The sequence below is a fragment of the Colius striatus genome, chromosome 9 (genome assembly GCF_028858725.1).
Source record: "Colius striatus isolate bColStr4 chromosome 9, bColStr4.1.hap1, whole genome shotgun sequence".
Lineage (NCBI taxonomy): Eukaryota > Metazoa > Chordata > Aves > Coliiformes > Coliidae > Colius > Colius striatus.
Genome location: NC_084767.1, coordinates 21,668,896 through 21,696,103, shown reverse-complemented (window position 1 = coordinate 21,696,103; position 27,208 = coordinate 21,668,896). Strand labels below are relative to the sequence as shown.

General features: G+C 52.3%; 1 protein-coding gene across 1 annotated transcript; it reads left to right on the top strand.

The window, feature by feature from the left end:
- Positions 1–293: 293 nt before the first annotated feature.
- Positions 294–26,707, top strand: LOC104562405 (aryl hydrocarbon receptor). Its single transcript, XM_062002024.1, has 11 exons — positions 294–417; positions 492–679; positions 11,927–12,033; positions 17,226–17,315; positions 19,069–19,192; positions 19,452–19,582; positions 20,402–20,604; positions 20,717–20,826; positions 21,118–21,259; positions 22,184–23,759; positions 25,199–26,707. Exons 1-11 carry the CDS (start codon positions 377–379, stop codon positions 25,352–25,354), a joined length of 2,868 nt encoding a protein of 955 aa, XP_061858008.1. The 5' UTR covers positions 294–376; the 3' UTR covers positions 25,355–26,707.
- Positions 26,708–27,208: the final 501 nt, after the last annotated feature.

The window sequence follows — 27,208 nt, the reverse complement described above, 5'->3', positions numbered from 1 at the left end:
AAGCCATTCATCATTGACACCATATCCCTCCTAAATGCCCTCCGTTCATCCCCCATCATCCCCCATATCCCACCACATCTCTATTGGTCATTGCTCCCATATCCTCCCTTCACTCACTCACTCACTCACTCACTCACTCACTCACTCACTCACTCACTCACTCACTCACTCACTCACTCATTCATTCATCCGTCCGTCCGTCCGTCCGTCCCCTCCCCAAGTCCGTTCCGGACCCCGCCAGCCCCTCCCCCGGGGCGGGGCCGCTCCACCCGCCTCCCCGCGGGCCGTGAGGGGCCGGGGCTGGCCCGACAGCCGGCGGGAATTCGCCTGTGAGGTGCTTGGGCTGGCGGCAGCTGCTCCTGCCCCGGGCCCGGCCATGTACGCGGGTCGCAGGCGAAGGAAGCCGGTGCCCCGGGCGTGAGTGGGACGGCGGGGGGCTGGGGGCCGTGGCCGGGCGGCGGCGGTGGTAGGTAACGCGGCTCTGCCCGCAGGGCGCGGCCGGGCTCGGCCGACGGCGGCCCCTCCAACCCGTCCAGGCGGCACCGGGAGCGGCTGAACCGGGAGCTGGCGCGGCTGGCCGCCCTCCTGCCCTTCCCCCAGGACCTGGTGGCCGGCCTGGACAAGCTCTCGGTCCTGCGCCTCAGCGCCGGCTACCTCCGCGCCAAGAGCTTCTTCAGTGGTAAGGGCTGCCCCGACGGACACACCCCTCTTATTCCCCCCACAAAGTACCTTTTCCCCCTCCTTTTACCCGGTCCATTGCAAGCCATGGAGGCTTCGGGATGCGTCGAACGGGGGGAAGACGGAGCTCTCATTCGTTTGGAGTTGAAGGGAATCCGGATTTTGTCTGTGGGTTCCGCTGAGGCAGCGGGTTGAGGTTTGGGCTGGAGAGTCCCAGCACAACCCTGGCTTTGGCGTCTTGGGAGTCGCAGCTGGAAAGTTTCACTATGCAGGTGACTTAGTTTTGGTCCCCCAGTTACAACAGCTTCTTGGTGTGCTGATAGTGAGTAAGAATGACCTGTGACGCGATTCCAGTTTGTTTGGGAACTTTTTAGAATTGCCCCTGTTAAAGGCACACCTGCATCCCCCCAGGCTGTAATTGTAATTAATAGGAGCCCACGGGAGGGTGTTTAGGCAGCCTTGGCTTTTCCTGGTGAAACAGCAGTGCCTTGAGAGTGCTGCAGCCAACCTTATAAACACCATCCATTTATCTTTTCATCCCCAAATCCTTGAGTATACTGAACACCATTCTGGTTTTTTTTTTTCCCCTTTTCCATTCTCTTTTAAAACCCTGAATTGGCAAGCAAGTGAAACGAAAAATGAATGGCTTTGTAATGGAGCTGTTTGCCTTGTAGTATCAAGTCAATTTGTTTGTTTGACTGCACGACTGTTTTCCCTGCTGGTTTTGCCCTGGCAGGGAGCTCTTAGCAATGCTGGAACGTGTTCCCCAAAACCCATCACCTGCAAGGATGCTCTGGAGCTGAGGAGAGGAGCAGTGTAGTGGTGCTGATGTTTCAGAAGGCTCCCCTCCTGTGGGAGCAAGGTGTGAGTCCGTGGCACTGGGCAGGCCTCGCTCCTCCTCTGAAACATCAATAATTTAAAGTTTACTGCTTAAAGAATTCATAAAAGAGAGGGATGTCAGCAATTCCTTAAATGGTGGGTTTGAAATGGCCAGTCTTAGGGCAAAGCATTGCTCCAGGAGCTGCTTTGGGTCTTGTGGTCATTGCCAGGGTGGCTCGGGGGATCCTGCAAGAGCTCGGGCACTCCTGCAGCCCCAGCACAGTGGTTTACTCAGGGTTTGTATTGTGAGAAACTGGGAAATGCCCTGTTCTGAGAGTCTCTTTTTTTTTCTTCTTTTTTCTGTTTTCTTTTTTTCTCATTTCATTGCATCTGGTTCGATTCTGTGGTGCCAAATTCCCAACCGTGGCTGAAGCTACTGGATGGAACCTGCCTCTGCCTACTTTAAGGCAGGTCACAGATGTTCAGGTGTGGGAGAGACCCTTTCAGATGCAAATAGTTATCACAGACCTCCTTAAGCCTCTTCTGAAACTTTAAAAAGAAGAAGAAAAAACCCCACAACAATCCTTCAAAGATGCTCTGGGCAAAGTAATCCCAAAATCAAATTAAGTGACTTTATTCCTTTCAGTGTGAATGACAGAGTGCAGCTCTCTGACAAGTGGTGCTGGGGCTGAGATCATGCTCATCTTAGTAAGACTCCTGTTCAAAATATTCTGCTGACTACATCTTTGCATTTTTCTTTTAAATTTCCCTTTTGTCATCTGCATGTGTTCACCTTTTTTTTCACTTTGGTCCCTGAGGGAACAGGGTTTGGGGTGGGGGGGGGGAAGCTAAGGTCTGCCTGCTTGCTGCCAAGCTGTCTGAGCTCATGTGCTCCATCCTTGGAATTGTGAAGCAGGATCCCGAGGAACCTGTTTTAGTTGCTGAGCTTGGACAAATCCTGGGTGAGATCAGATCAGAAAACGGGAGGGGTTTTGAGTCCTTTTGTGTGTATGGGGAGCAGCCAGAGCTGTCAAAATGTGGTTCAGTGCAAACCCTTGTAATGACCAGAGAGGAAGGAGGAGCTGGCATCTCCTTTGCTCAAGTTTGTTGCTGCTTGAGTACTCCCTGAAAGGAGGCCAAGGAAAAGCAGAGGTAGAAGCTGGGCTGTGCTGCCTTGTGAGGAGAAACTGCTTTGCAGAGTGTCCTCCTGGAGCAGGTGTCGGGCAGTCGCAGTGAACACAGGCAGCAGTTAACCCAGCAGGTTTGTGCCAGCCGATGCTTCTTCGTCCCATGTCTCAAGTAATTCTCCTGGCTATTGGAAAATTCACTGGGGTTTTTAAACTTTATTTTGGCATCTCGCTTTCTGTGCAGCTGGTGTGTGGGGAAACTTGTGTGGACTCAAGCAGTTGAGAAGCAGGAGGGGTTCTAGATCTTGGTCACTTTAGGAGCTTCTCTCATTTTGTGGTGGGCTCCCGATTGCCTTCTGGGGAGCAGCATAGTGGGCACGAACTCAAACCTACTGTTCAGCCATTGGAGTGGGCTGAGGGACAGCACGTGAGAGGGAGGCATCTGTGTCTGCTTCTAGCTCAGCCGTAGAGTTTGGAACCTTAGTTTGGTTGCCTGAGACACAGAGCAGAGAAGTGCCTGGGATTGCCAGGTGCCCACCCCAGGGCAGCAGGTTTTCCTGTGGCACAGGGCAAGGCTGAAGAGGACAGTGGGGAGGCAGCTGTGCCACCTGCAAGCATGCCCCAGTGTGCTAGGTTTGGTTAGTGGTGGAATGGAAGAGACTTCTCTCATAATGGAGTAGCACTGCTTCCTCTGCCAGATGTGTGGGTGCCTTTCTCTTGGCCTACTGCCTGGCTTTGCAGCTCAAAGCCTCTACAGAGGCTTTCTGTCCAGGAACACTGCTTACTATGACAGAGGTGAACTTTGGTGCGGAAGCAGGGCCATGGGAGGACTTGAGATGTTGGGAGAGATGTCTTACCAGGGAGGTGGACTCCAGTAAGCTTTGTCTATCCCACACCCTATCCTACAGTGTAGAGCAGCCCTGACCTGAACCCAGAACTGTTAGCCTGGACCAGGAGGACTGAAAGAAGATGCAGCTGGTTTCCAAACCAGGGGTCATCCAAACCTCACTGCAAGCTGATTTTAAGGGCTACTTCTTAGAATCATGTAATGTTGGAAAGGTTAGAAGGGATCTTTAGACATCCTCTAGTCCAACCCCCCTGCTAAAGCAGGTACACCTAGATCAGGATGCACAGGAACACATACAGGTGGGTTTTGTAAAACCTCCAGAGAAGGAGCCTCCACACCCTCCCTGGGCAGCCTGTGCCAGGGCTCCATCACCCTCACAGTGAAATAGTCGTTCCTTATGTTTAAATGGAACTTTGTGTTCCAGCTTCATTCCATTCATCCTTGTCCTGTCACCAGATACAACAGAAAAAAAGAGATGTCCCAACCTTCTGACACCCACCGTTTATATACTTGTAAATATTAGTGAGATCCCCCCTCAGTCTTCTCTAGACTAATCAGCCCCAGTTCCCACAGCCTTTCCTCATAAGGAAGGTGTTCTTCCTCCTGCTCACCAGCAGTGCCCGGCAGGCTACTCTCCTCTGATCCCTCCCCGTTTCCCCGCTTGATGCTCAGGCCTGGCAAATGTTGCTGGCTTATGGAGAAGTCCTCGTTTCTTCTGTAGACAAAGAAAGAAGGGAAGATCCTTCAGGGGAAGGTTTGCTGCTGGGTCTCACCCTGTATGTTGGTTTATTAGCAAAAAAGGAAGGTACCTCAAAGGCTTCTGGTGTTGTGGCTTTTGGAGAATATCTGTGTGGCTTGGTCTACTTCAATGCCTGGTGAGAAGTTCGTTTTCAGATCTGAAAACCGGCAGGGGCTCAGTTTGGAAGTGTCTCTTGGAGCTTGCTCTGCAGCGTGGTGGGAAGATTAACCAAGCTGTGCTCCTCATCCTACAGCAAGCCTGGCCCTTCTGGGGTGTCAGAGCTAGCCTACACTCCCCAGGCACTCACTTGCCCTTGAGGGCCAGTTTGGTGCCTCCAGGGAGTCTTGTACCTGTCCCAGACCTGTGCCCACATGACTGCTCCAAGGTGCCAGACTTTGCCAGGACTTGCCATCACCTGAAAAAGTCTCAGCTGAGCTTTCGTGTGCTTGTGCTGTTCCAGAGGGCTATGATGCAGCACAGCTCTTCCAGCTGTTCCCCCAGCTCATGCTAGACAGGAGGCAGCCCGAGGCAGCACACTGCTGGGAACACAGATGTTTGCTTGCTCAGCTTAAGCCAAAATGCTCTTGAAGTGACTGTGGTTGCTGTGGCACCAAGGTCCAGCCATTGACCTGCAGTCATCATTTCACGTGACGCTCTGCATCAAGCCTGGGGTTTATAAACACTAGGAAGAGGGATGAGAGAAGCTCAGGCCATGGTGCCAAGTGATGTGTGTTTGAACCCTGCTGCTGAGCCTTGCTGTAAGCCAGTCATGGGCTTACTTCACTTCTAAATGGAAGCTCCTTGGAGATGTGCAGCATCCTACCTGGAGAGCTGGGCTTGCTAGCAGCCAGGGCACAGCCTCGGAGCAGCTCAGATGCCTCGCTGGCTGGGAAGAGAGGAGGAAGATAACCTGGCAGGTATTGTGGCCTCCAACATTTTTGGCTCAGCTGTGCAGACTGTAATCGTGGATCAGAGGGTAGGCAGAGCTCTTGTTTGGGACTGTGTGTGGTTTTGAGCTATGCACGGTGTGTTTTATGCAGGTTAGTGTCATGTATCCAAAACCTCAGCTGTTTGCCTCTCCCATGTGTTTTTAAACAATAACTCTCCTGTGGATGTGGAGGGTTTCCCTTGAGTCCCCTTAAAATCTCAGGTGGCACCTGCAGGATGGAGGAGTGAGCCCAGCCCTATAAGCTACAGCAGGTGTCTGGACAGCTGTCACTACTGCTGCAATGGCACAAAAAGTGCCCAAGCTACTCCCTGGTAGTGGGTTCAGGCTGGAGGAGGGCTTTAAGTTAGATTGTTGTGATAAACAATATGACTCTGCCCCTGAAAACTCTGCCTGGGGTGAGGGTGTGCAACTGGGACTGCATTATTGTTCAGAGGTGATTCTTGCTGCTCCTTGGCTTCCTCTGCTCTTCCCCATTCTGAGCTGCTGGGCCCTGTGTGTAGCAATAAAGCCTAGGGCACAGTTTAAGAAAACTAGTCCTGTGATCAGCCTACCCTCTTAATTGCCTGGTTAATGAGCTAGCCTTGGAGGGCCAATTTAAGATGGGAAAGTCTTGTGACTTACCTTAAGTTGTCAATATTCCTGCTGTGTACTTTCCTTGCCTTTCCTGGCTGTCATGGGAGTAGCTGGCAGGAGGCTGTCAGGGTCCCTGGGGTCCGTGCTGGGCACTCAGTGGCTGCCTGCCTGTCTGTCTGCAAGCAGCCAGGGTCTCTCACAGCTCCTTCAAATGCAGGCATAGCAGCAGAGCTGGCAAGAAACTCTAGGTTGAGGTTTTGGGATGGGATAATGCACACCTAAAGCTCCTGGGGGAGTGAGAGGGTTCAAACCACTATTGATGCTACAAGAAGAAAGGAAAAGCTGGCAGGTCCCTGTCATCTTTGTCCTTGTTTAAACCTCTTCATGTCCTACTTCCTTTGAGAACCAAGTGCCTTCAGTGATGTGACAGAAGCTATGCTCAGTCGAGGCCTCCTTGCTTTTAAAAGTGCAAATAGATCATTAACAGGGCATCCATTGTTCACCAGTTGTGCTTGTGGAAGGTAGTGTGTCTACACCAGTCAGGCAGTCTATTTAATGAACTTTCTGTCAATGGGGAGCTGTGGCACAAAGCTGTCCAGCAGACAAGGACTTGATGGTGTTGGTTTACAGTGAGTGAACATGAGCCAGCAGTGTGCCCGGGTGGCCAAGAAAGCCAGGGGCATCCTGGCCTGTATCAGCACTAATGTGACCAGTAGGACCAGGGCAGTGATTATGCCCCTGTACTGGGCACTGGTGAGGCTGCACCTCGAGTGCTGTGTTCAGTGTTGGGTCCCTCATTCCAAGAGGGACATTGAGGAGCTGGAGCATGTCCAGAGATGGGCACCAGAGCTGGGGAAAGGTCTGAAGAACAAGTCTGATGGGGAGTGACTGAAGGACCTGGGGGTATTTAGTCTGGAGGCTGAGGGGAGACATGATCACTCTCTGCAACTCCCTGACAGGAGATTGTAGTCAGGTGGGAGTTGGTCTCTTTTCCCAAGTAACGCATGATAGGACCAGAAGAAACAGCTTCAAGTTGCACCAGGGAGGTTTAGATTGCAGATTAAGAACTTTTTCCCTGAGAGGGTTTTTAGACACAGGCTGCCCAGGGAGATGGTGGAGTCCCCATCCCTGGAGATATTGCAAAACCATGTAGCTGAGGTGCTGAGGGCCATGGTTTAGTGATGGGCTTTTTTGGGTGGACACACTTGCTCTCATGAGTGAATGTGGCAGGTCCCAGAGTATGTCCCTGGCAGTGGCATCAGGCAGTGCCAATCCTTGCTGCCAAGCCAAGGGAGGAGGGAGATGGGTGACTGCTGATATGGGTGACCCCAGGCTGCTGCAGTAGGAGAGGGGACCCACCTGCTCCCACGCTGCCAGCGAGTTGTGACAGGCATCCCCTGCCTCCCACACAGACCCGTGTGAGCTCGGCAGCAAAAGGGTTTTCTCTTACAGGGGGGAAGCTATTTATTTTTAAAAGGAAAACACTATTCTCACAGGGAGGGGAACCACCTTCCTCTTCTAGATTAAGAATTTAGATTAAAAAATGGAACAACCTCAGTTTATTCAAAAGAAACTTGATGAGATTTTTTTTTTTCCCTAAGCTTCCAATATTTTGTTTCTTCTTTTCAACAAAGTGCAGGAGAGCAATTTGAGGGGTTATTTAATGTGAGGGTGTGCATACCAAGCCACAGAGCTGCAGATGCCTTTGCCTGTGAGCATCTCAGAGGTGGAGAGGTGGATGGGAATGAACATCTGGAGGTGCCTCATAGTACTCCCATATGAGTGGAAGACCTGCTTTTCATGGAACTGGCACAAAAGACAGGAGGGAGGTGGGTAGAAGGAAATTTCATTAATAAGTACACAAACCAATCTCCCCTTCACCTGAGGAGCGTTGAGCCCTATGGCAGAATGCTTACAGGGAGCATCATTAGCAAAACATCTCTTTTCTCTCCGCTATCAAGACCTGCTGGGACTGATCTCAGCCATGCAGATGTCACTGCCATCCCTTGGAGCTGGGCTCAGTGTTTTCTCATCACCTTTAAATGATGGCAGCAGCGGTGGGGAGACACAACCCCTTGGTGCTCTTGGAGAGCCGTGCAGCAGTTGGATTTCCTGCTGCTGCTTCTACTGCATCAAGTCCTGGAGTTGGATTGGAACTGAGTTGTCTCATTTTCCTCCTTCATAGTCAGCAGCTGATGCAAAGCTCTGTTCCTGCTTGGAGGTTATGCTGCACAAAGGGAAGGGGGCTGGGAGATATCCTCTCAAAAATGTTAATACCCGCTTAATACCTGAGATTTCTCAGGTCTGCAAAACCCTGGCAGGTTCAGGAGTTCACTGGTAAGCAGCAAGGTGTGCCCTCAGCATCACATGAAACAGTTTCCCAGGCTGTGTACTGTGCATCATCCCAGGATAGGAGTAATCTCAGCCCCATTGGCTCTCCTGCCCCCACAGGCGAAAGCAGAGGCCAGGCAGCAGAGAGCTGCTGAGATGCACGAGCACTTGGGTGGAAGGACCACCATGATGCAGAAAGTCCTCTCCTGTTGGGAGGCAGATGTGGGCAGGGAGCTCATTCTGTAGAGATGGGGTGACTCTTTTTTTCTGTAGCACCCAATGACAGGACAAGGGGTAACAGATACCAACTGGAACACAGGAAGTTCACTGTAACAGGAGGTGAAACTTCTTTGCTGTTCAGGTGAGGGAGCCCTGGCACAGGCTGCTCAGGGAGGGTGTGGAGTCTCCTTCTCTGGAGGTTTCCAAACCCACGTGGACACATTCCTGTGCCCCCTGGTTGAGGGGAACCTGCTTTCACAGAGTGTTGGGCTGGATGATCTCTAGACATCCCTTCTAACCCCCACCGTTCTGTGATTCTGTGAGATGCAGCCAGGTGGGAGAGATTTTTCTTCAGTTAAAAGGCGTTTTATGGCAAAGCAGTCTGTGAGTTCTGGCAGAACGTGGTTTGTTTGTTGGTTTGGTTTTTTTTTTCTTTGAAGAAATAGCAGAAGTAGGCAAGCCTTGCTGCATTTGGGTGACCAGCTTCTCCTCACCTTCCTCCTTCCACAGTTCCTAGTGGCAAAAGCAATGCTGGTGGCCAGAGTGAAGGGAGCCCAGGAAAAGCCACTTCTCTCTTCCTCCTGCAAATGCCTGTTCCCAGTTATGCAGTGAGGGTACAGACCGTGCCTTGTCTCCTGTCCAACATGAGGTGCTGTGTTGGGAACACCACCTTTCCCTAGGCTGAGGATGCTGGGCAGATGGGGGAATCCAAGCAGGCAGGCAGACAGACAGGGTGCTGGGCAGGTAGAGAGGATGGTGGGCAGGCGGGCAGTGCTGGGCAGGGTGCTGGGCTGGCGAGGAGAATGCCACAGCAACTCTCTGCTCGTCTCTGCTCCGTCAGCCTGATGCACTGTGACAGTTTTGCTGAATTGCTGACCCGAGGGGTTGCGTAGGGCTATTTATGGAGAGACAAAGCTGGGAGACCCCAGGCAGGAGGCCATCCTGAGATGTCTGCAGCCAAGAATGGGTCATCTTTGGGGTTCCTTGGGTGGCTCGGACAGAAAATGTGCTGTTTGTTGAAGGTCATGGGAAGACCCCCACAGGGATTCTGCTTCATATGAGAGCAGCCCCTCAGCCCTGATGGTTTGATCCCGTTTGCAGGAGAAGGCCAGATTTGCTGGCAGAGATTTGCATGGTGGATAGTGGACCATCCTCTGATTTTAACTGATATTTCATCTTGTTCCACAGCTTAGGATCAGCTCAGATGCTGATAGCAAAATCTGTTTTTAGGCAGTGGTTTTGTTCAAGTTTTCCTTTGCAGGGAATTATCAACCTCTTAAACCAGACCTCACAGTAGAAGGCAGCACCCTTTAGGTACTCTTCTATCACCCAGGTGTATCTTTATCTTGCACTTCCTGCACAGCAGTCTGGGAGCTAGCAGAGGAGGACTGAAGACCTTTAATAATTCATAGCTCCTCTGTTTTGCTTTCAGGGATCAGAAGAACAAGCTGCTGGAAGGGCATAACCTCAGTCTGCCTCTCGGGGCCCTGCCAAGGTGATGCAGACACTGTGCTCCGCCCAATGGCATGCACATGCCTAGGACTTTGTAGGGTTGTCACGGTTTAGGCCCATCCTGGGACAAAAGACCATGGTTAGACTCGAGTACCACAGACTTGAGAATTCCTAAAGGTCAGGGAGAGCTTAATTGCTGCTTATGGTCCAGGACAAAACAGACCAGGCTATTTGGCTTGGGGAAGAAAACAGGAAATAATTTAATCCAACACCAACTAAAACATAACCATAGACCCCAAAACATAACAAACAGAAAACAACACAGAGTGGTACAATGATGAAGAGTACAACCAGCCCTTTAAGAACACCTTCTCCCCACCCCTCCCCTCTTCCCCAATTCAGAGTCCTGATCCTGATGTCTTTTTCCCCTCCTCTGCTGAACGGCCTAGAGGGGCAGGGAATGGGGGTTTCAGTCAGCCTATTCCTGATGGCTTCTGCCGTTTGTCTCCCCTCAGGGCAGGTGGGCTCCACACCAGTCCTCCCTGCTCCTCCATGGGGTACCTCACACACACAGCAGCCCTGCATGGGCTGCTCCCACATGCGTTCATCCCAAAGGCTGCAGCTCCTCTCTGCCTCTCGTGTGGGGCTGCTCTGCGGCCCGCAGGCTCCAGCACGGCCTGCGCCATGGCCGCCTCCTCACACCGTCTCTCGTCTGTCGGGGCACACTCACACAGAGCTGCTGGTGGCTCTCAGTCCAGCCATGGCCCTCCATGGGTTGCAGGGGCACAGCTGTGTTCTCACCACGATTTGCAGAGGGGTCTCTGGTCTGGTGCTCCTCCTTCCTTCCTTCCTCCCTCCTTCTCTGACTATGAGATCCGCATAGTCACTTCCATCTTGTACCACTCTTACACCTCCTGCCAAGCACTTCAAATTCCCATCCTTAAATAGTGATGGCAGAGGCACCAGATTGACCCAGCTGGGCTGGAGATGGGTCTGAACCCAGGAGCGAGGGGAAATACAGGAACTCTTTACCGGGTCTTCACGGCAACCCCTTCCCCCTGTTACCAAGCAAAAACTGCTCCTGGCTAAACCATGACAAGGGGCTTGTCAGGCTCCAATGCAGGCAGGCACCCAGTGGGACCTGGCAGCAGGGGCACAGCCACCCTGGCACTCTCAAGACCCACTTGCTGTTGTAACCTTAATCCCAGGCTGTCAGCCCCTTGGTGCTTAAATAGCTCCTGGAATAATCTTTGCAGTCTGGGTCCAAGGGAAATGTTACACACCTCCCAGAAGCGGGAGTTTTGCTGCCATATCAGGTTTTCTCTCTTAATTAAAAGCAATATTAGAACCTGAACATGCTTTGTATTTGGTTAGGGAGTAGAATCCATCTTTTGGCACAGTCCTGTATGTACTGAAGGAGGATTTCGTCCCAAAAGCCTTCTGTGTACCAATGGGGCTCTGCAGACTTTCCTTGTCCAACTCACCTGTGAATCAGTGCTGGGCATATGCCTGACAAGGAGTGGGAGGACACTGGGATAGAAAGTGAACCTTGGCCATGGAGGAGGGAGCTGTGTGCCTTCACTGAGCACTTGCCTTCCCAGCAGAGAAATGCTCATAGATGGTGGGGACTCTGCTTTGGAGAGTGATCTCTGTTCTGCCCTCTGCCTGTGGCTGCCCTGTGAACGTGATCCTGTGAGGCCCACACATGCACCAGGAGCACCTGCCTTTCACACCAGCTGGGAAACTGCTCACCCACAAGCTCTGTGCACCAGTACAGGATGGGGTGACCTGCTGGAGAGCAGCTCTGTGGAGAGGAACCTGGGAATTTGGGTGGGCAGCAAACTAAACATGAGCCAGCGACATGCCCTCATGGCCAAGAAGGCCAATGGCATCCTAGGGGGCATTAAGAAGAGTGTGGCTTGCAGATCAAGGGAGGTTCTACCCCTCCTCTACTCTGCCCTGGTAAGGCCACATCTGGAGTACTGCAGGGGTAAATTGAGAGTACTGAGGAGTGATAAAACATCCTGTGAAGATCAGCTCTTTTGAGGGATGAAGGGAAGGGCTGGCTATTTCAGAACTTACCCTGGCACATCACTGTCCAGCTTTGCAACCAAGTCCACGTTTCAATGTTTGTGGTGGTGGCTTGAGTGTGTTGCTGCAGCACTGAAGTCCCTTCCCTTTGCTTCCTGCAGTGGCTCTAAAGAATCACAGTGCCAAAGAAGTGGAGAGGGATGGAGACCGCGGCAAGGGACCAGCTCCAGGCTCAGCAGCAGTACCAGAAGGCGAGCTGCTCCTGCAGGTCAGTGCTTCTCCCTGGCCACCTCTCCCAGACACCTTCAAGGGATTTTCCTCTTGTCCTCTTTCTATCTCCTTTAAATTTCACCCAAAGAGCAATCTATTAAGGTACTGATTGCAGGATGTTTTGGTGAAGCAGTAATTTCACAAGGTGTAGCTCATAGTGCTTCTGACTGAGCAGAGGTTTAAGACCTCTTCAGGTCCCTGGGGCAGAAACTGTGCTGCTCCTCCCCTCTTTTTCGCATCCTTCCTGGAGAAATTGCCATCTATCCATGCGTAAGAAACCCTCCAGCTTGGTGGAAGCAGTGCTGTCTTTCTGAGCATAGAGATTTGGCTCTTCTGCTTCTCTGCCTTCGTGTGTAAATGGACCATAGGTGTAACACAGGAGTCAAGCAGAGCAAGACATTTTGAGCATGTTTTGACACAGGCACACTGCACACTGTTTGGGAGTATCATCTAAACACTGGTGAAAACTGAGGAGAATATGTCATGGAAGCCTTACCTGGTTTTGAGGCAGTGATGCATGACACTGAGTACAGAGATAGGCGCTGATGGGCCGTATGCTCAGCCCATATGCATGGGTTATGTGGATGTACGTGGGGAGCTCTGCAAGAAGCATGTAGTCAGCTCCTTGAGTGATGCTGGAGACAAAAGCAAAGTCTTTCCTGTGGGGGTAAGCCTGGAACAGGCTGCTCAGAGACGCTGTGGAGTCTCCTTCTATGGAGACTCTGGAGACTTTCCAAACCCACCAGGATGTTTTCCTGTGCATCCCGATCTAGGTGAACCTGCTTTATTAGGGGATTGGACTGGAAGATCTCTAGAGGTCCCTTCCAACTTCCACCCTTCTGTGATTCTGTAACACTGCAGCACAGTTGGACTGAGCCTGCTGCTTCCATGACTTGTTCAGAGATGCCAGGAGATGACCCGCTGTCTATGAACTGTGTGGGGTGAATAGGAAGAGGTCGGGCTCCAGCAGTGCGATGTCGCGTGGAGACGCAGATCTCCCCTTCCCTCCCTGCCTGGCACCAGGCACTGTCTCAGCTCCGTCCCCTGCGTGGCTGTTGTCCAGAGCAGGGCAAGTGGGCTGGGCAGTAAGTATAACTACTATCCTGCTGGGGAGCTGGGATCTCTGTGTTCAGTGAGAGAAATCCTAAAGCCAGGTTGGTTAATAACAAAAAACCTGAGAATGTTCTGGAGTGTATATAATAAAAACATGCTCAGCAGTGCTTGCTGAAGATTGATGTCCCGCTCATCAACTTTCCCCACAGTTTGATGCCATTCATTTAGAGGTGCCAAGTTGGGTGCTAAAGGCTCTGAGTTTAAGTTTGGCTCTTCCCAGGGGTCCATCTGCATGATGCTGGATGTTTCAGGGGCTCAGGACCTGCCTCTGTGCCCCAAGGAAGCACTCCTGCATGTTCATAAAACTACCTCCACCTAGTTTATCACTTTTGACATCCAAATTTCATCTCATCCACCCTAATTCTTCCCTTCCTGTCCTCTGATTTTGCAGCTTTACATTTTTGGTCTGTCCTTTTTCACCAAGGCTCTCTCCAGCAGCAATCTCAGCAGAGGAAGGTGTCTTCACCTGAGGTTAAAGCACGAAAATCCCTCTGCAGGGACCAAGGCCTTAGCAAGGCTGAGATCTGAGTGGCCCACCTCTGCCCAGTGCATACACACATTGCTGACTACTGGGCATGAAATCTGCTAGCTAGTCAGAGCCCTTAGGGAAGGACAGAGTGCTGCAGGATGCTGCTTGCTTCTCCTGACCACAGCAATGCCTCCAAAGCTGCCTAAAGGGTTAAAGTGCCTTTGGCAGCACTAATTAACCTCTACGGCAGATTCCCACACATTTAGATCAAGCCCAGCAAATTGAGAGAGTGTTTGTGCCCAGAATAAAGGGAAGGCAAGGGGGGAGAAACACAGATCTGGACAATGAAATGGGAGTTGGCAGTAACAATAGCTGGACTTGGCTGAGACTATACTCTAGATCCTAATTAATCTTGATGTCTATGCATTAGGAAGTGGGGGAAGCAGCCAGGGCTGGCTACTGTGGCTTCCCTGCCTGCAGTCAAGCTAGTGGAACAGGACAATTTGGGCTCTGAATGGTTTCTGGGGTCTCCACCACAGGAAGGACCCTGTCTTCTGGAGGGCTTCTGCTCTGAGCTGGCAGGAGGATCCTCACAAGGGGCAGCTGGCTGGTACTGTCACAGCCATGAAAGCTGTTTTGCTTCTAGGGAGCTAAGCCAGTGGCTTTTTTGTGTTTCTGTGGCCTTTGCTTTTAGGCAGCATTGTGGGCTTGAAGGTGTTTACTGGAAGTCCATCAGGATTGTTTCAGAGCTGGGGAAACTGAGTCACAGTGTGATGCCAGCACTCAGGGTCAGGCACTCTGGTGGATCTGCTCCCAGCCATGGTAAGGTGATGACAAGGTCCATGTCACTGGGCTTGCACCTCATGGTTGGCAAAGGCTAGTGCAGTGCCTACAGCTGCACCCCTGGATCCTACCACTGCCTCTGTTAGCAAAGTTCTTTTGCATATCAGCTCATACCTGGTGTCGAAGGGGTGCCAGAGCTCCTGAGGCAGCAGCTGCATGTTCAGAGTGGCAGAGAAGCTCTTCTGAGCCTTCTAATCTTCACTGACACCCAGGTGCAAAGGGTGCTGGCAGCCAGCATCCTCATCCCTTCACCTGTATCCTGTCTTGCCAGCCCTGGGGCTGTTGGGTCAGAGAAAACACACAAATTACTTCCTAATTTTGTGAAGCTGGTAGGAACAAGCCTCTCTTGAGGAAGAGCAGCTTGACCCATCCCCACCAGGAAACGCAGAGCTCCCTTGAATTTTGACTTTGCAGTCCTGGAGCTTGAGGAAAGGATGGAAGGGCCAGTGAACTGTAAAATATGTAAGTTGTATATCATTAAAAATGCATTGGAAGTTTTGGATTGATGTCTGTATTTCTGTGGGGAGGGCTTAGTGCTTCAAACCTGCATGGCCAAAACAGCTTCAGAATTTATTTGGTGAAAAGGAAGCACAGGTGAATCCTGTTTGGGTGGAGAGTGTGCATGAACCAGCTGGTAGCATCGTGTACATCTGTGCCCCACTCAGAGCTCCAGAGGGAAGGAATCGTGGCTGAGAGTGTCTTGTGACTCACGTCTTGTGGCTGTCATGGGCCCCAAGCTTCAGGCATCTTCTTCCCTTGCGAATGCCAATGCCTGGTCCTTAGGCTGCCATGCAGTGCTTTGGAAGGACAGTGCTGGGCAGGCTGGGTGAGTGCCTTGCAGCACATTGTCACTGGGTGTTAGTTTGGAATGAATCATGGAATCATTCTGGTTGAGAACATCGAGTCCAACCACTGACCTCACACTGCCAGGCCCACCACTAAATCATGGCCCACAGCTTTGAAATATCTCCAGAGACGGTGACTCCACCACCTCCTTGGGCAGCCTGTGGCAGTGTCTAACAACCCTCTCAGGGAAAAAGTTCTTCCTCCTCTCCAATCTGAACCTCCCTCCTTTAAGGTTGTTGTAGTGATCAATGTTTCCCTTCAGCCTCCTCCTCTCCAGGCTGCACCCCACCCAGGTCCTTCAGCTGCTCCTCATCAGACTTGTTCTCTGGCTTCTTCACCAGAATTACATATTTGCCAAAAGGAAAAGTTACTCTCAGGTCAACCTGCCATTCTACAGTTTTCCTCCAAGACCAGACTCAGACTGTCTTCTCTCCTGCTTTGGGAGGAAAGGACTTGTCACAAGTCAGACCCCAAACTCTTTTGCTTTCACTTTCACCTTTTCCCTTTTCACTGGTTAAGGCTCTTGGCAGCATTAGGTTGGCCACCTTAGCTGTAGAATGGGTGATCTGGGAGGAGGAAGCAGGGAGTGGAGATGACACCTCTCTAGGCATTGTCCTTCTCTGTGGACAGTCCAGGCAGGCCCGGCACAATCCTTCTCCAGCCCTCTGGCACCTGAAGAGGATGGAAAGGATGCACATGAGGCCAGGAGCTGGGCAGGTTTCTCCCAAAGCAGCAGGAATTTCAACAGTCACAGAATCTTAAGGGTTGGAAGGGACCTGAAAAGATCATCTAGTCCAACCCCCAGTGTCAGAGCAGGACCACCTAGAGTAGGTCACACAGGAACTCGGCCAGGTGGGCTTTGAATGTCTCCAGAGAAGGAGACTCCACAACCCACCCAGGCAGCCTGTTCCAGTGCTCCCTCACCCTCACAGTGAAGAAGTTTCACCTTGTGTTTCTTCGGAACCTCTTATGTTCCACCTTGTACCCATTGCCCCTTGTCCTATCATTGGACATCATTGAGAAGAGCCTGGCTCCATCCTCCTGACGCCTGGCCTTTATGTATTTGTAAACATTAATGAGGTCACCCCTCAGTCACCCCCAAGCTGAAGAACCCCAGCTCCCTCAGCCTTTCATCAGGAGGGAGATGCTTCACTCCATCATCTTTGTTGCCCCATTCACCTGAGCCAGGCAGCAGTGGAGGATGCCCAACCAATACTGTCAGCACATGGTCATCTGCAGTGGGTTCTCCCCACTCAGTATGGCCTGGCTTTTCCAGCCTTGGGCTGCCCTGAGCCAGTCAAGGGCTGTGAGGAGGATGGGAACCATGTGAGCAGAGCCACCCAGGTGGACACAGGTGAACATTAAATGCAGGTGACACACAATGCTGTTTGGATTCAAGGTTGTCAGATAGGTTAGTTTCTGCCAGATTTCCAGGACAGAACAGTTCCTGAAGGTATCTGCTTTCTTCTGCGAGGAGTTCTAAGGGTTTTATTTGCTCTTCACATAGAATGAGTATAAATGTCCAAATGTGAGCCTGAGCAAATGCTTCTGGGATGGAAGCAAAGTTTTCCATCAGCTTGGGTTAGGATACACTCGGGCAGCTGTAGGGAAGAGCTCCATGACCTCGGGGAAACCCAGCAGAAGGTACCATCTGCTTGTTTAGTGAGCACAGCTCTGCCAGCCTTGCTCCCCATTTTTCTCCAGCCAGCCTTCTGTTGGTGGAGATCACTAATGCAATGCAGAGCAGAGGAGAAACCTGAGAACGAGCTGCAGGCCTTGACCTCTGCTGGGTAAAGCAGACTCATCAGGTCTGCCAAAACCCATGGTTTGGTGTCTGAGCAGAATGGACCTTGCTGTCCTGCTAGATAGGGGTGATGTGTGAGTGTGGCATGTACCTGCTGATCTCCTCTCTCTCCTAGGCGCTCAATGGCTTTGTGCTGGTGGTGACCTCGGAAGGACTGATATTTTACTCCTCCCATACAATTCAGGACTATCTGGGATTTCATCAGGTTGGTAAGATGCCTCAGGCTTGCTGTGGTGGATTTGCAGAGTGGATTTTACTGTGGTGGTGGAGAATAGCCCCAAGTTCCCTGCAGACAGGGAGCTCTGCAAGGGTCACAGGGTCTCAGGGCTGCGTGAGACTTTTGAATATGTACCCTGTCTGGGAAATGTCAAAGCAACTTTGCTAGCCCACACATGCTTTCTACCAGCCACGCTGACAGCCTGTGAGGTTGTGGCTCCGTAGTATAATGCTATGGTGAGAGGTCTGGGGTTCTCTCTCCAGTTTGCCTTTGAGCACCCACTCCTCTGGGTGACCGCTGGTAAACCCCATAATTCTCCAGTGCTTTATGGTTATCTGGGCACCTACATGACCTGGAGGGCTCTAAGTCAAATGTTTGGCAAGTGGGACTTACCTCCAGCCCTTTGGTTGCTGTGGTTTAGTGCTGCTCCCACACCTCTGGCTTTTCCCAACACCTGAGTGGATGCGGACTGTCTGTCTGGGAAGGCAGAGCGTGACCTGGAGCAGGTGCCTTGTTCTCTTGGGAACCTTGTGGGGATGGGGTGGCTTTGCTGATGTTTAGTTCCCAAACCCATGGTTTCATCTCATCTCTTATGAGCTGACTCATAAGACAGCACTAGCATTTTGGAGGACACCATGATAGCAGGGCAAGTATGGCAGAGGGGAGCAGCATTGCTGTGGTGGTTTAACCCAAGTGCCCACTAAGGCCATTCTACCACTGCCCCTCCTAAATTGCTCAGAAGAGAGAGGAATATGACAAAGCACTCACAAGTCAAGATACGAACAGAGATATCACTCAGCAGTTACCATCATGGGCAAAGCAGACTCTACTTTGGAACAAATGGTTTGATTTATTAATAATCAAAACACAGTAGAGAAATGAGAAATAAAACTGAATCTTAAAATGCCACCCCCACCCCTCTTTCTTCCTGGGTTTGTCCCTCCTCCCCACCAGCAGCACAGGGGGACAGGGGATGGGGATTGCAGTCAGTCCATTACAGATGGACTTTGCTGCTGCTGCCAGGTTCTGCCAGGAACTTGCTCCAGTGTGGGCTTCCCACAGAGTCACAGCCTTCTTCAGGCATCCATCCGCTCCAGCGTGGGGTCCTTCATGGGCTGCGAGTGGATCTCTGCTCCCCACTGGGCACAGCTGCCTCACCATGGGCTGCACCACAGGTTACAGGGGAGTCTCTCCTCCAGTGCCTGAACATCTCCTCATCCTCCTTCTCCAGGGACCTTGGTGTCTGCAGAGATATTGTTCTCAAATTCTCACTCCCTTCTTTTGCTGTGGTTTTTGCACCTGTGCAATAACTTCCTTCACTTCTCCAATGCATTAATCACAGAGGCATTACCTCTATTGCTAATTGACTTGACCTAGTTGGTGGGTCCATCTTAGAGCAGACTGGCACTGGCCCTATCAGATATAGGGGAAGCTTCTAGCAGCTTCTCACATGTCACCCATGTAGCCCCCTGCTACCAAAATCTGGCCACACAAGCCACTACTGCTGGTCACCCTTTAGGATCGATGGGGAAGTGTGGCCTACCATTGGTAAGTGGTCCTTAGAGCCAGGTATGTTCTCTGTTCCCACCAGCATCAGCTCTGGTGGAAGGTGTCCAACGTCATTTAGCCAGAGACCTAGTTGAGCACTGTGTAAGAGATGGTCTTGATGGGCTGTTGCCAGGTAGGATGTGAGCAGTAATGCCTGGGGCAACAGAGCTCAGGCATGGCTTCTTTACTCTAGACAGATGTCATGCACCAGAGCATCTTTGAGCTGATCCACACCGAGGACCACCAGGAATTCAGACGCAACCTGCACTGGGCTCTCAACCCACCCCATGCTCCTGAGGACGAGCCTTCTCCAGGAGGTAAAAGCAGGCTGGGAGCCAGGCATCCTGGCTGCCATGAGAGGCAGCTGCCTGTGTATGCCAAGGAGCCTGGCTCCCTGCCACTGCTTGCATGGGGCTTGTGTCTGTGTGGACAAGCCATGGGTTCATCCAAATTGCTGTGGCTTTCTGGACGTTTCTGTTGCTGTGCTCTGCAAACTTCCACAATCTCTGTTGCTGGGGACCTCCAGCCCTTGCTGGGCCCCCTGCTTGCTCCTTTCCCAGTCTCTCCTTCCCACAGAGGGGAAAAGTCTTGGCCCTTCTGCTGTCACCTACAAGCTGGATCAGCTGCCCCCAGAAAACTCCTCCTTTCTGGAGAGGAGCTTTGTGTGCCGCTTTCGCTGCCTCCTGGATAATTCCTCCGGCTTCCTGGTGAGTGCAGACCCGTGCTGTGACCTCCACAGGAGGGTGGGGGCAGGCTCACCCCTAGGCCTCAATACCACTGCTGGAGTATAAAACTTGGCCTTGAAAGACCCGAGGATCCTTCCTGCCATGTGCAGCAGCTGCCAGACTCCACAGGGGGATCTTTCTGCTGTTTTTCATCTGTACCTACAACCTCTCCATGTGGGTTTTGTTCCTTTCAGAGATGTTGAATTTTGGGAAAAAAGTGCTTTTCCTCAACATGTTTTGCTAGGCTTTTTTATTAAAGGCATGTCTTAGGACCAACTAGGTGGTATTCATCCCTCCTCCTCTGTACTGCACATTAGTGAGGATCTTACCTTCATAACCAGAGCTGTAGCGACCTTGTTTCTCTCCCTCTCATCCCACTTTAGTCTGGAAACTCCATACAAAGGGTCCTGGTTGTCCCTTGTTAAGAAGCAATACTGTGATCCCTGATGGGGCTGGGATACAGCTCAGCTAAAATGCGAAGCAGCTTGTGCATTTCTCTCTGCCCTGCTGGGCATGAGGCTACTGGGCCCTGCATGTGCTGGGCTCTGCAGCCATTTTTGCCTAAGCCCTAGGCTCTCAGGGGAGAAGGCAGTGAGCTGATGTTGCAGGGAACTCAGCATAGCATCCCTTTGGTCTTCTGTCTTATTTTAGTGAGGAGCACTGGAATCACAAGGCATGAGTCTCAAGGGATTATTTGTATCAGCCCTGCAGCAAGATGGCTTTCTTTCCATGCAGCTGTCCTCCCCAACTTCTCTTCCATCCAATTTGCTGTGTGACACCGAACTTTTCTTCTCTTCCCAGGCTTTAAACCTTCAAGGCAGGCTGAAATTCCTTCATGGGCAGAACAAAAGGTCTGAGGACGGGTCTGTGCTGCCACCCCAGCTCGCTCTCTTTGCTATCTCCACCCCCTTGCAGCCCCCATCCATCCTGCAGATCCGAACCAAGAACATGATCTTCAGGACGAAGCACAAGCTGGACTTCACCCCATTGGCGTGCGATGCCAAGTACGTGGCGGGGTGATGAGGGGTGGTGCCGTGGGTTTCCAGTACCTGTTCCATACCCTGCCTGGGGGATATCTGAGCCTCTGAGCTGGGTGCCTTTCTCGGTCTCCCGCAGGGGGAAGATTGTTTTGGGCTACACTGAGGCGGAGCTGCGGATGCGTGGCTCTGGCTACCAGTTCGTCCATGCTGCTGACATGCTGTACTGTGCTGAGAACCACGTCAGGAGTAAGAGTCCCTGCCTTGGTGCCCCGCTCTGAGGCTGATGAGTGGACTGGGATGATGAGCAGCTCCGTGTGGAGCCCGACAGCTCTTTCTCCAAAGGATGCTTTACTTTATGCTTTGCTGTCACTGCTGGGAGCGTTTGGGGGTGGGGGGGGGTGAAGGTTTTTTGGCTGGGATGATGTCCCCTGTGTGTGCCAGCCATGCTGCTGCTGTCACCCTACCTGTGTCATTGGAGGCAGCTCTGCCTCTGGTAAGGTGCTGACAACCCTCAGGATGTGTGCTTCCTCCTGGCAGTGATGAAAACGGGTGAGAGCGGCCTGACGGTGTTCCGCCTGCTGACAAAGGAGAACCGCTGGAAGTGGGTGCAGGCGAATGCACGCCTTGTCTACAAGAACGGCAAGCCTGAGTACATCATCGTCACACAGAGACCCCTCATGTAAGTGCCGTCAAGGTCAGCCCAGGCTGGAATGGGGCTTTTCCTGTCAGTGTGGGCCCCGGGATGCCCCAAGCAGGGCAGAATGTTCGATTTGTCATTGTTTCTTGTGCTTTTAAAGGAGTGGCCATAGGATACTGTGCTTTGGTGCTGTTCATAGGATCATAGAATTGATTTGGTTGGAAAAGACCTTTAAGATCATCAAGTATAACCACTGACCTCACACTGCCAGGCCCACCACTAAACCATGACCCTTAACACCTCAGCTACATGGCTTTTCAGCATCTCCAGGGATGGGGACTTCACTATCTCCCTGGGCAGCTTGTGCCAGTGTCTAACAACCCTCTCAGTGAAGTTCTCTCTAATCTTCAATCTAAACCTCCCTTGGAGCAACTTGAGGCCCCATTGCCCTCTGCAAGGCCACCCCACAAGGCCTGGAGAGCACTGTGCAGTGCCCCACACCCCATGTTCCTGCTCCTGTGTGCTGAGCACCAGTCCAGACTTACCCTGGGGAGATTGGTACCTGCTCCCCAGCTCTGAGGACTCGTGGGTGCAGGAACAGCGAGGACCTCATATGTGGCTGTCATATGACAGCAATCTGACACCCCTGCCCTAAGAGGTGGCTGCACAAATGAGCAGGGCAAAGGTGTGACTTGCCTGGCAGAGCTTTGTTACCCTTTGTGTTTTAAGTATCCTCTTGATTACACTGAAGATGTGTGTTTTTATGTGTGTGTACATAGAAAAATATGTATGTGTATTTGGACTTAAATGCATATGTAAGTGTGTTTGTGGTGCTGCATGGTACATGCATGCTGGTCATAGCAAAGGGGCTTTGGCTTGCAGGAGTCACAGTTAGCCATTGCAGAAACACTTTGTAGAGCGTGTTTCTGCCCATGTAAGCCGCTGTCTCCTCTTCCTACCCTGCAGAGATGAAGAAGGAGGAGAACACCTTCAAAAACGGTCCATGCACCTTCCCTTTACCTTTGCTACAGGAGAGGCACTCTTATACCAAAGCACTTACCCTCTCCCGGGCTTTCCTGACCCTTTCCAGAACAAAAGGAAGGCCAGCAAGGCCGGGAAGAGCTCTCACAGCCACAGAGGCCACTCCCAGAAGAATGGCATTGACCCTAGTTCCCTGCTGGATTCCGTGACGCGACAGGACAAGCTGGTGTATGCCTCCCATCCAGCTCCCACACCTCACCACGCATTCAGCAGCAGGGCCCTCGACCGCCTCAGGGACATGTCTGTGCTGGATGCAGGAAGAGATGCCTGGAGTATGGATGCTACCCCAGCTTCTTCAAGAGAGGACAGCCATAAAGGGGAGCTGGTGGCTTTGCAACAGGAGGACCCTCTCCTGGCCACCCTGGACTCGCTCTCAATTAAGAGTGACGAGAGCTGTTCCAACGATCTCTTCAGTGCGCTGGAGGGACTCGGCTTGAATGCTGAGGACCTGGAGCTCCTGCTGCTGGATGAGAAAATGGTGATGGTCAATAAAGAGCCTGACCACACGCCGACCCTCAATGACCACATCACTGGCAATGAGATCCTCTCCTACATCCACGCCACGCTGCTGAGCAAGCATGAGGGAGGAGGACAGCTCTGTCCCCTGCCATGCACATCCCCAGGCCCTTGTGGAGGCCCTGCTGTGTGCCAGACCCATGCAGAGGGTGAGGAGTTGCAATGCCCGCCGCAGCCCGCTGTGCAGCCCCCTGCTCCGCTATGGGAACAGCCCCCCCACACTGTGCCGCTGCTGCTGGGGCCAGCCGGGGAGGAGGAGCCATCGAGTGGCTTGCAGCAGAGGCCGGCAGGGCAGGAGTGTCTGCTCCGCTTCCTCCAGCCAGCATGGGGCCTCCCATGGCACAAGGTGACCAGCTCAGCCCCAGGAGCCCACGGCCTGCAGGAGCCATCTGGGATTGGGCAGCTGCAGGGTAACTTCCCAGACGAGTATCCGACTCAAGAAGATGCTCGTCGGGCCTTCTGCCTGCCCGGCCAGTGCCAGGGCCACCTGGGACCACCCAGCCAGCCGAAACACCATCACTGGCTGATGAATGGCTTGTGTGGCCACAGCCCTGACTTGGCTCCACACCTCCTTCCCAGCAGCAGCCCCAGCCCCTGGCAGGACTATGTTTCCCCGCTCCTGGGGTCCCCAGCTCAGCCTGGGTTTTATGGCATCAGCCAAGACTTGGTCTCCCAGCACCAGGGCTGCTTGAGTGCAGGGCCCAGCACGCCGATGGTACACTTCAACCTGAGTGGCTTATGCAGCATGGAAACTGCATGCAGCCAGGGGTTGCAGGAAGAGATGGCTCCATACTCCAGTTTTTTTCCCCCTTCCTCATACCAGCTTATTCCTGAGGAGCAGCAGAGTCCTGCTCCCTCCATGCCCCAGCTGCTTTTTCCGAGGGCAGCTGCAGGGCGTGTGGGGAGCGTCAGCACCTCACTGGAGATTCCTACAAGCTGCTATGGGCTGTACACCGCGGCGCTGAGCCAGGAGAGCGGGCACAGGGTAAGGGCCTCTCTGCTCTCCGGCTTGCTGTTTTCTGTGCTGCCGTTTCCTGGGGGTCTCAGCATGGGGAGGCACGTGTTGTCCAGTCAGTAGACAGCATTCTCCTTGTTCTAGCTGGTGCATGGCCAGAAAGGGAAACTTCAGGAGCTTTTCTTTGCATCAAGAGTCAAAGAGAGCAGGTTCTTCCCTTTAGCTGTCTGGGTCTGATGTCCCTGTGGTTTGTTTTAATTGCTGTATCTGTACAGGGAGTAATTCCAACTGTGCACTGGTAAGCTTTAACAGGTAGTACAAAGCCTGTGTGAGATGAAGATCTGTTCCACAAGATCTTTCTATGATGGAAATGTCTCCTGGCCTGTGCATAGCCCATACTGAGAGCCCATTGGGCTGCTGCTAGCATTCTGGCATCACAGGGTGAAGTGGGCAGCACTGGATTGGAGTGTCACGGTGCCCTTAGGGGCTCTCCCCACATGACCACCCTGAGACTAGGGCCAACAGCCCAAACTAGGGCAGCTCAGGGAGAGCACAGGGAGTGGAGCTCCCTGATAAGGATGCTGTGCATATCCAAGGACCAGCACAGGGAGCTGCTCTAAGGCCTGGAGGAGCCTGTCTCTGAAGTGATACCTCCCCAGGCAGGGAGAAGGGAGATATGTCAGGAGTGGGTCTGTCTTAGCCCTCTCCTTACCCAGCCCTGCCTTGGCAATTACCATCCCCAGGGCAGCTTGCTCCTCAGTGCCAGGCATCTTCTGCTGCTGGGAGAGCGTCCTTCCTGCAGGGATCTTGGAATTAACCTCCAAGACCATCAGGTGCTGTCAAAGCATCTTCTGCTTCTTCCTGAAGGCCATACACTTCACCTCAGCTCCTCTCACTCTCCATCTCCTCCAACTCCTTACAGCAGGCAGCTTCTGGCTCTGTTGAAAAGCTCAACTCTGGTCCTGCCCAGGATTTTGGAAGCTTGTAGGACCAGTGAAGAGCAGCCCTGGTCTTGGTTGGCACCTCATATGGCTGGTGTGGTTTCTGGCTGTCCAGGAAGAGTGCAGCAGGGGTGCAATACCCAGGTGCTTTCTTCAGCTGCAGTCCAGGTGCCCGTGGCTTGCAGATGGTGTCATGAGTGAGCTGTAGGGCTGTGATGCCCATTCAGGCTCTGCAAAGGGGCCACTTAGCAGGGCAGGAAGAGGAAATCATTGCCAGCTGAGGAGGCTGGGCACACTTGCCTTCTCTGTGCTTTCACCCTCTTGTCAATCCATAGGTTGGTATTTTTGAGAGAGGAGCTGGAGGAAGGTGTGGAGACGTGTTGGGGGTTGCTGCAAAATAATTGGAGGTGGAAGGGCTGGGGCAGATCTGCTTCCCCTCCTGCCAGCCTCCTCTGGGCATCAGCCTGACGAGTACTAGTAAAGCACTGCAGAATGCCTCAACACTATGTTTTCTCTCTCTTCTCCTAGCCTGAAAGCAGTGGTGTTTTGCCTAACTCTGCCATGGGACTCCCCAGAGACCGACCAGTGCTGGGGGGAAACCTGGCACCTCCCTGCCAGCCCTACCCCCAGGCAGAAGCGCTGCCAGATCACCCTCATGCCTCCAGCAGTGACTTCTGTTTCTAGGAGGGAAAGACCCGAGTGGACAAAGCAGGACTATTTCCTGGGGAAGGAGCTGCCCTCAAGCTCCAGATAACAAACCTTCCCCCCTCCACACGTCCTGCCATTGCTTTTGATGTTGGTTGCTCTGGCTTAGCTGGGTGGTTTGTATTTTTTAATGACTTTTATCCACTTCCAACCATCATGCCCCTGCCAAGGCTCGACGTGCCTGTCCCATGGAGGTGTCCCTGGGCAGGGGAGGGCAACAGCAAGGCTGGAGGGCAGAATTCCCCGGGGCGCAGGAGCAAGCTGGGCTGTGATGTGGGTCAGCTGATGCAAGCAGCCTCATCTTTATCTCATGATGTTCAAGAGCTGTGTGGCTCTTGGTCAACTGAAGGATCTCAGAGCATGTTTGTCACCTGCTGTCTCTCATCCTCCTACCCCAACATCCTGGCTTTTCTTTACCTGATGGGGTGAGTGTCTGCCCATCCTGCCTGCATATCTTCATGAGAGTCAGCTTTGAAATGTTTGGGTCTTTTATGGTTGCTGTTGTCTTTTAAATGGTATTTGGAGATTGGATGTTGCTCTGGAAAGAAAAAGGATTGTTCTTGATGTCCAGCCTGGCTGCTGTGTTGAGGATGTGATGTTCCTGTGGCAAATCTTAGGGACGTGGGTTAATGGTGGCTGTGGCAGCACTGGGTTAGCAGTTGGGTTCCATGATCTTGGTCTTTTCCAACCTCAACAATTCTGTGAGCTCTCCATCACACCAGCCTTTGCAGTTCTGCTGTTAACTGGGTGCATTTTGCCAGGCCAGGAAGCCCAGGCTGCTCCTGTGGCTGTCGCTTGGCTCCCATGGGTCAGTGGTCCCCGACAGAGTCCATGCCAAGCAGCCCTCAGGTGGGGCTTCTGGTGGTTAATGTCCTTCAGCTTCACCAAAGCTTTACAACTCCATGTGTGATATGACAGATGCAATGCTCTTGTGTCCTGAAAAGCAAGAGGAAAGATTTTCACCGTGGCATTAAGTTTCCTGCATTACAGCCAGGCATCTGTGGCTGTGGCCAGGTTGTGCAGATGTTGCTTGGTATATGAAGAGGGTGAGCCCTGACTTTTGTTCCTGTGCTGCGCTGGTCCTTCCCCAGGTTTCCCCATGTCCCGTGTGTTCCCAGTTGTTAGGCAGCAGGGTTCATTCTCAAACAGCAGGAGCAGGCCAGGCTGCCTGCCATACCTTGCCTCAGAAGGTGGCAGGTAAGTCATGGAGCTGCCTGACCTCAGGACAAGATTTCAAGTTGTCCATGCAAAAAAAAAATCTCAGTAAGGTAAAGAAAATAAGTGTAATGATCCTCTGAGTACTGACAGTGATACTTGCCCACAGAAAATAAATACCGCCCATGCTTAGTTGTATAATGTGAGTTGACAGATTTATTTTTATGCCACTCCAGCATAAAGAGGGAAAAAACCCCTCTTACCTTCCCAAAGCAGCATCCTGTGGAACAAGACAAAAATCAGAATGTCCATGAGGTTCAAAAGATGAGAAACACAGCGACCCTTTAAGAAACCTGGTGAAGCATCATCCCTCCTCCTGCATGCCCAGCTTTGGTTTCATGTGAGCTTTTTGTCCTTTTCATTTCAATAAATGGTTTTGGACCTCAAGCCCTGGCATCTTCCTCGCTGGTGCTGCATCTCTTTCCCACCTCGAGCCTGTGAAGGTTTGGCTGGTTGCGGTGCTGGAGCCTGGCTCTGACTCCTGCACCCAGGACAGCGGTCGCTTGTGAGGGAGGCAAGCAGGGCTCATCCCCACCAGGGAGGCTGTTAATTATATGACCTTCTGTGTGTTTCCCTCACCAGAGAAAGGCTGAGCTTCTCAAAATTTCTTATGAAGGA

Excerpts from the sequence above, each read along its gene's own strand:
- LOC104562405 (XM_062002024.1), top strand. The coding sequence starts at position 377 with ATGTACGCGGGTCGCAGGCGAAGGAAGCCGGTGCCCCGGGC. Across the intron at positions 19,583-20,401 it reads ATAATTCCTCCGGCTTCCTG|GCTTTAAACCTTCAAGGCAG; the intron begins GTGAGTGCAGAC and ends TTCTCTTCCCAG. Across the intron at positions 21,260-22,183 it reads GTCACACAGAGACCCCTCAT|AGATGAAGAAGGAGGAGAAC; the intron begins GTAAGTGCCGTC and ends CCTACCCTGCAG.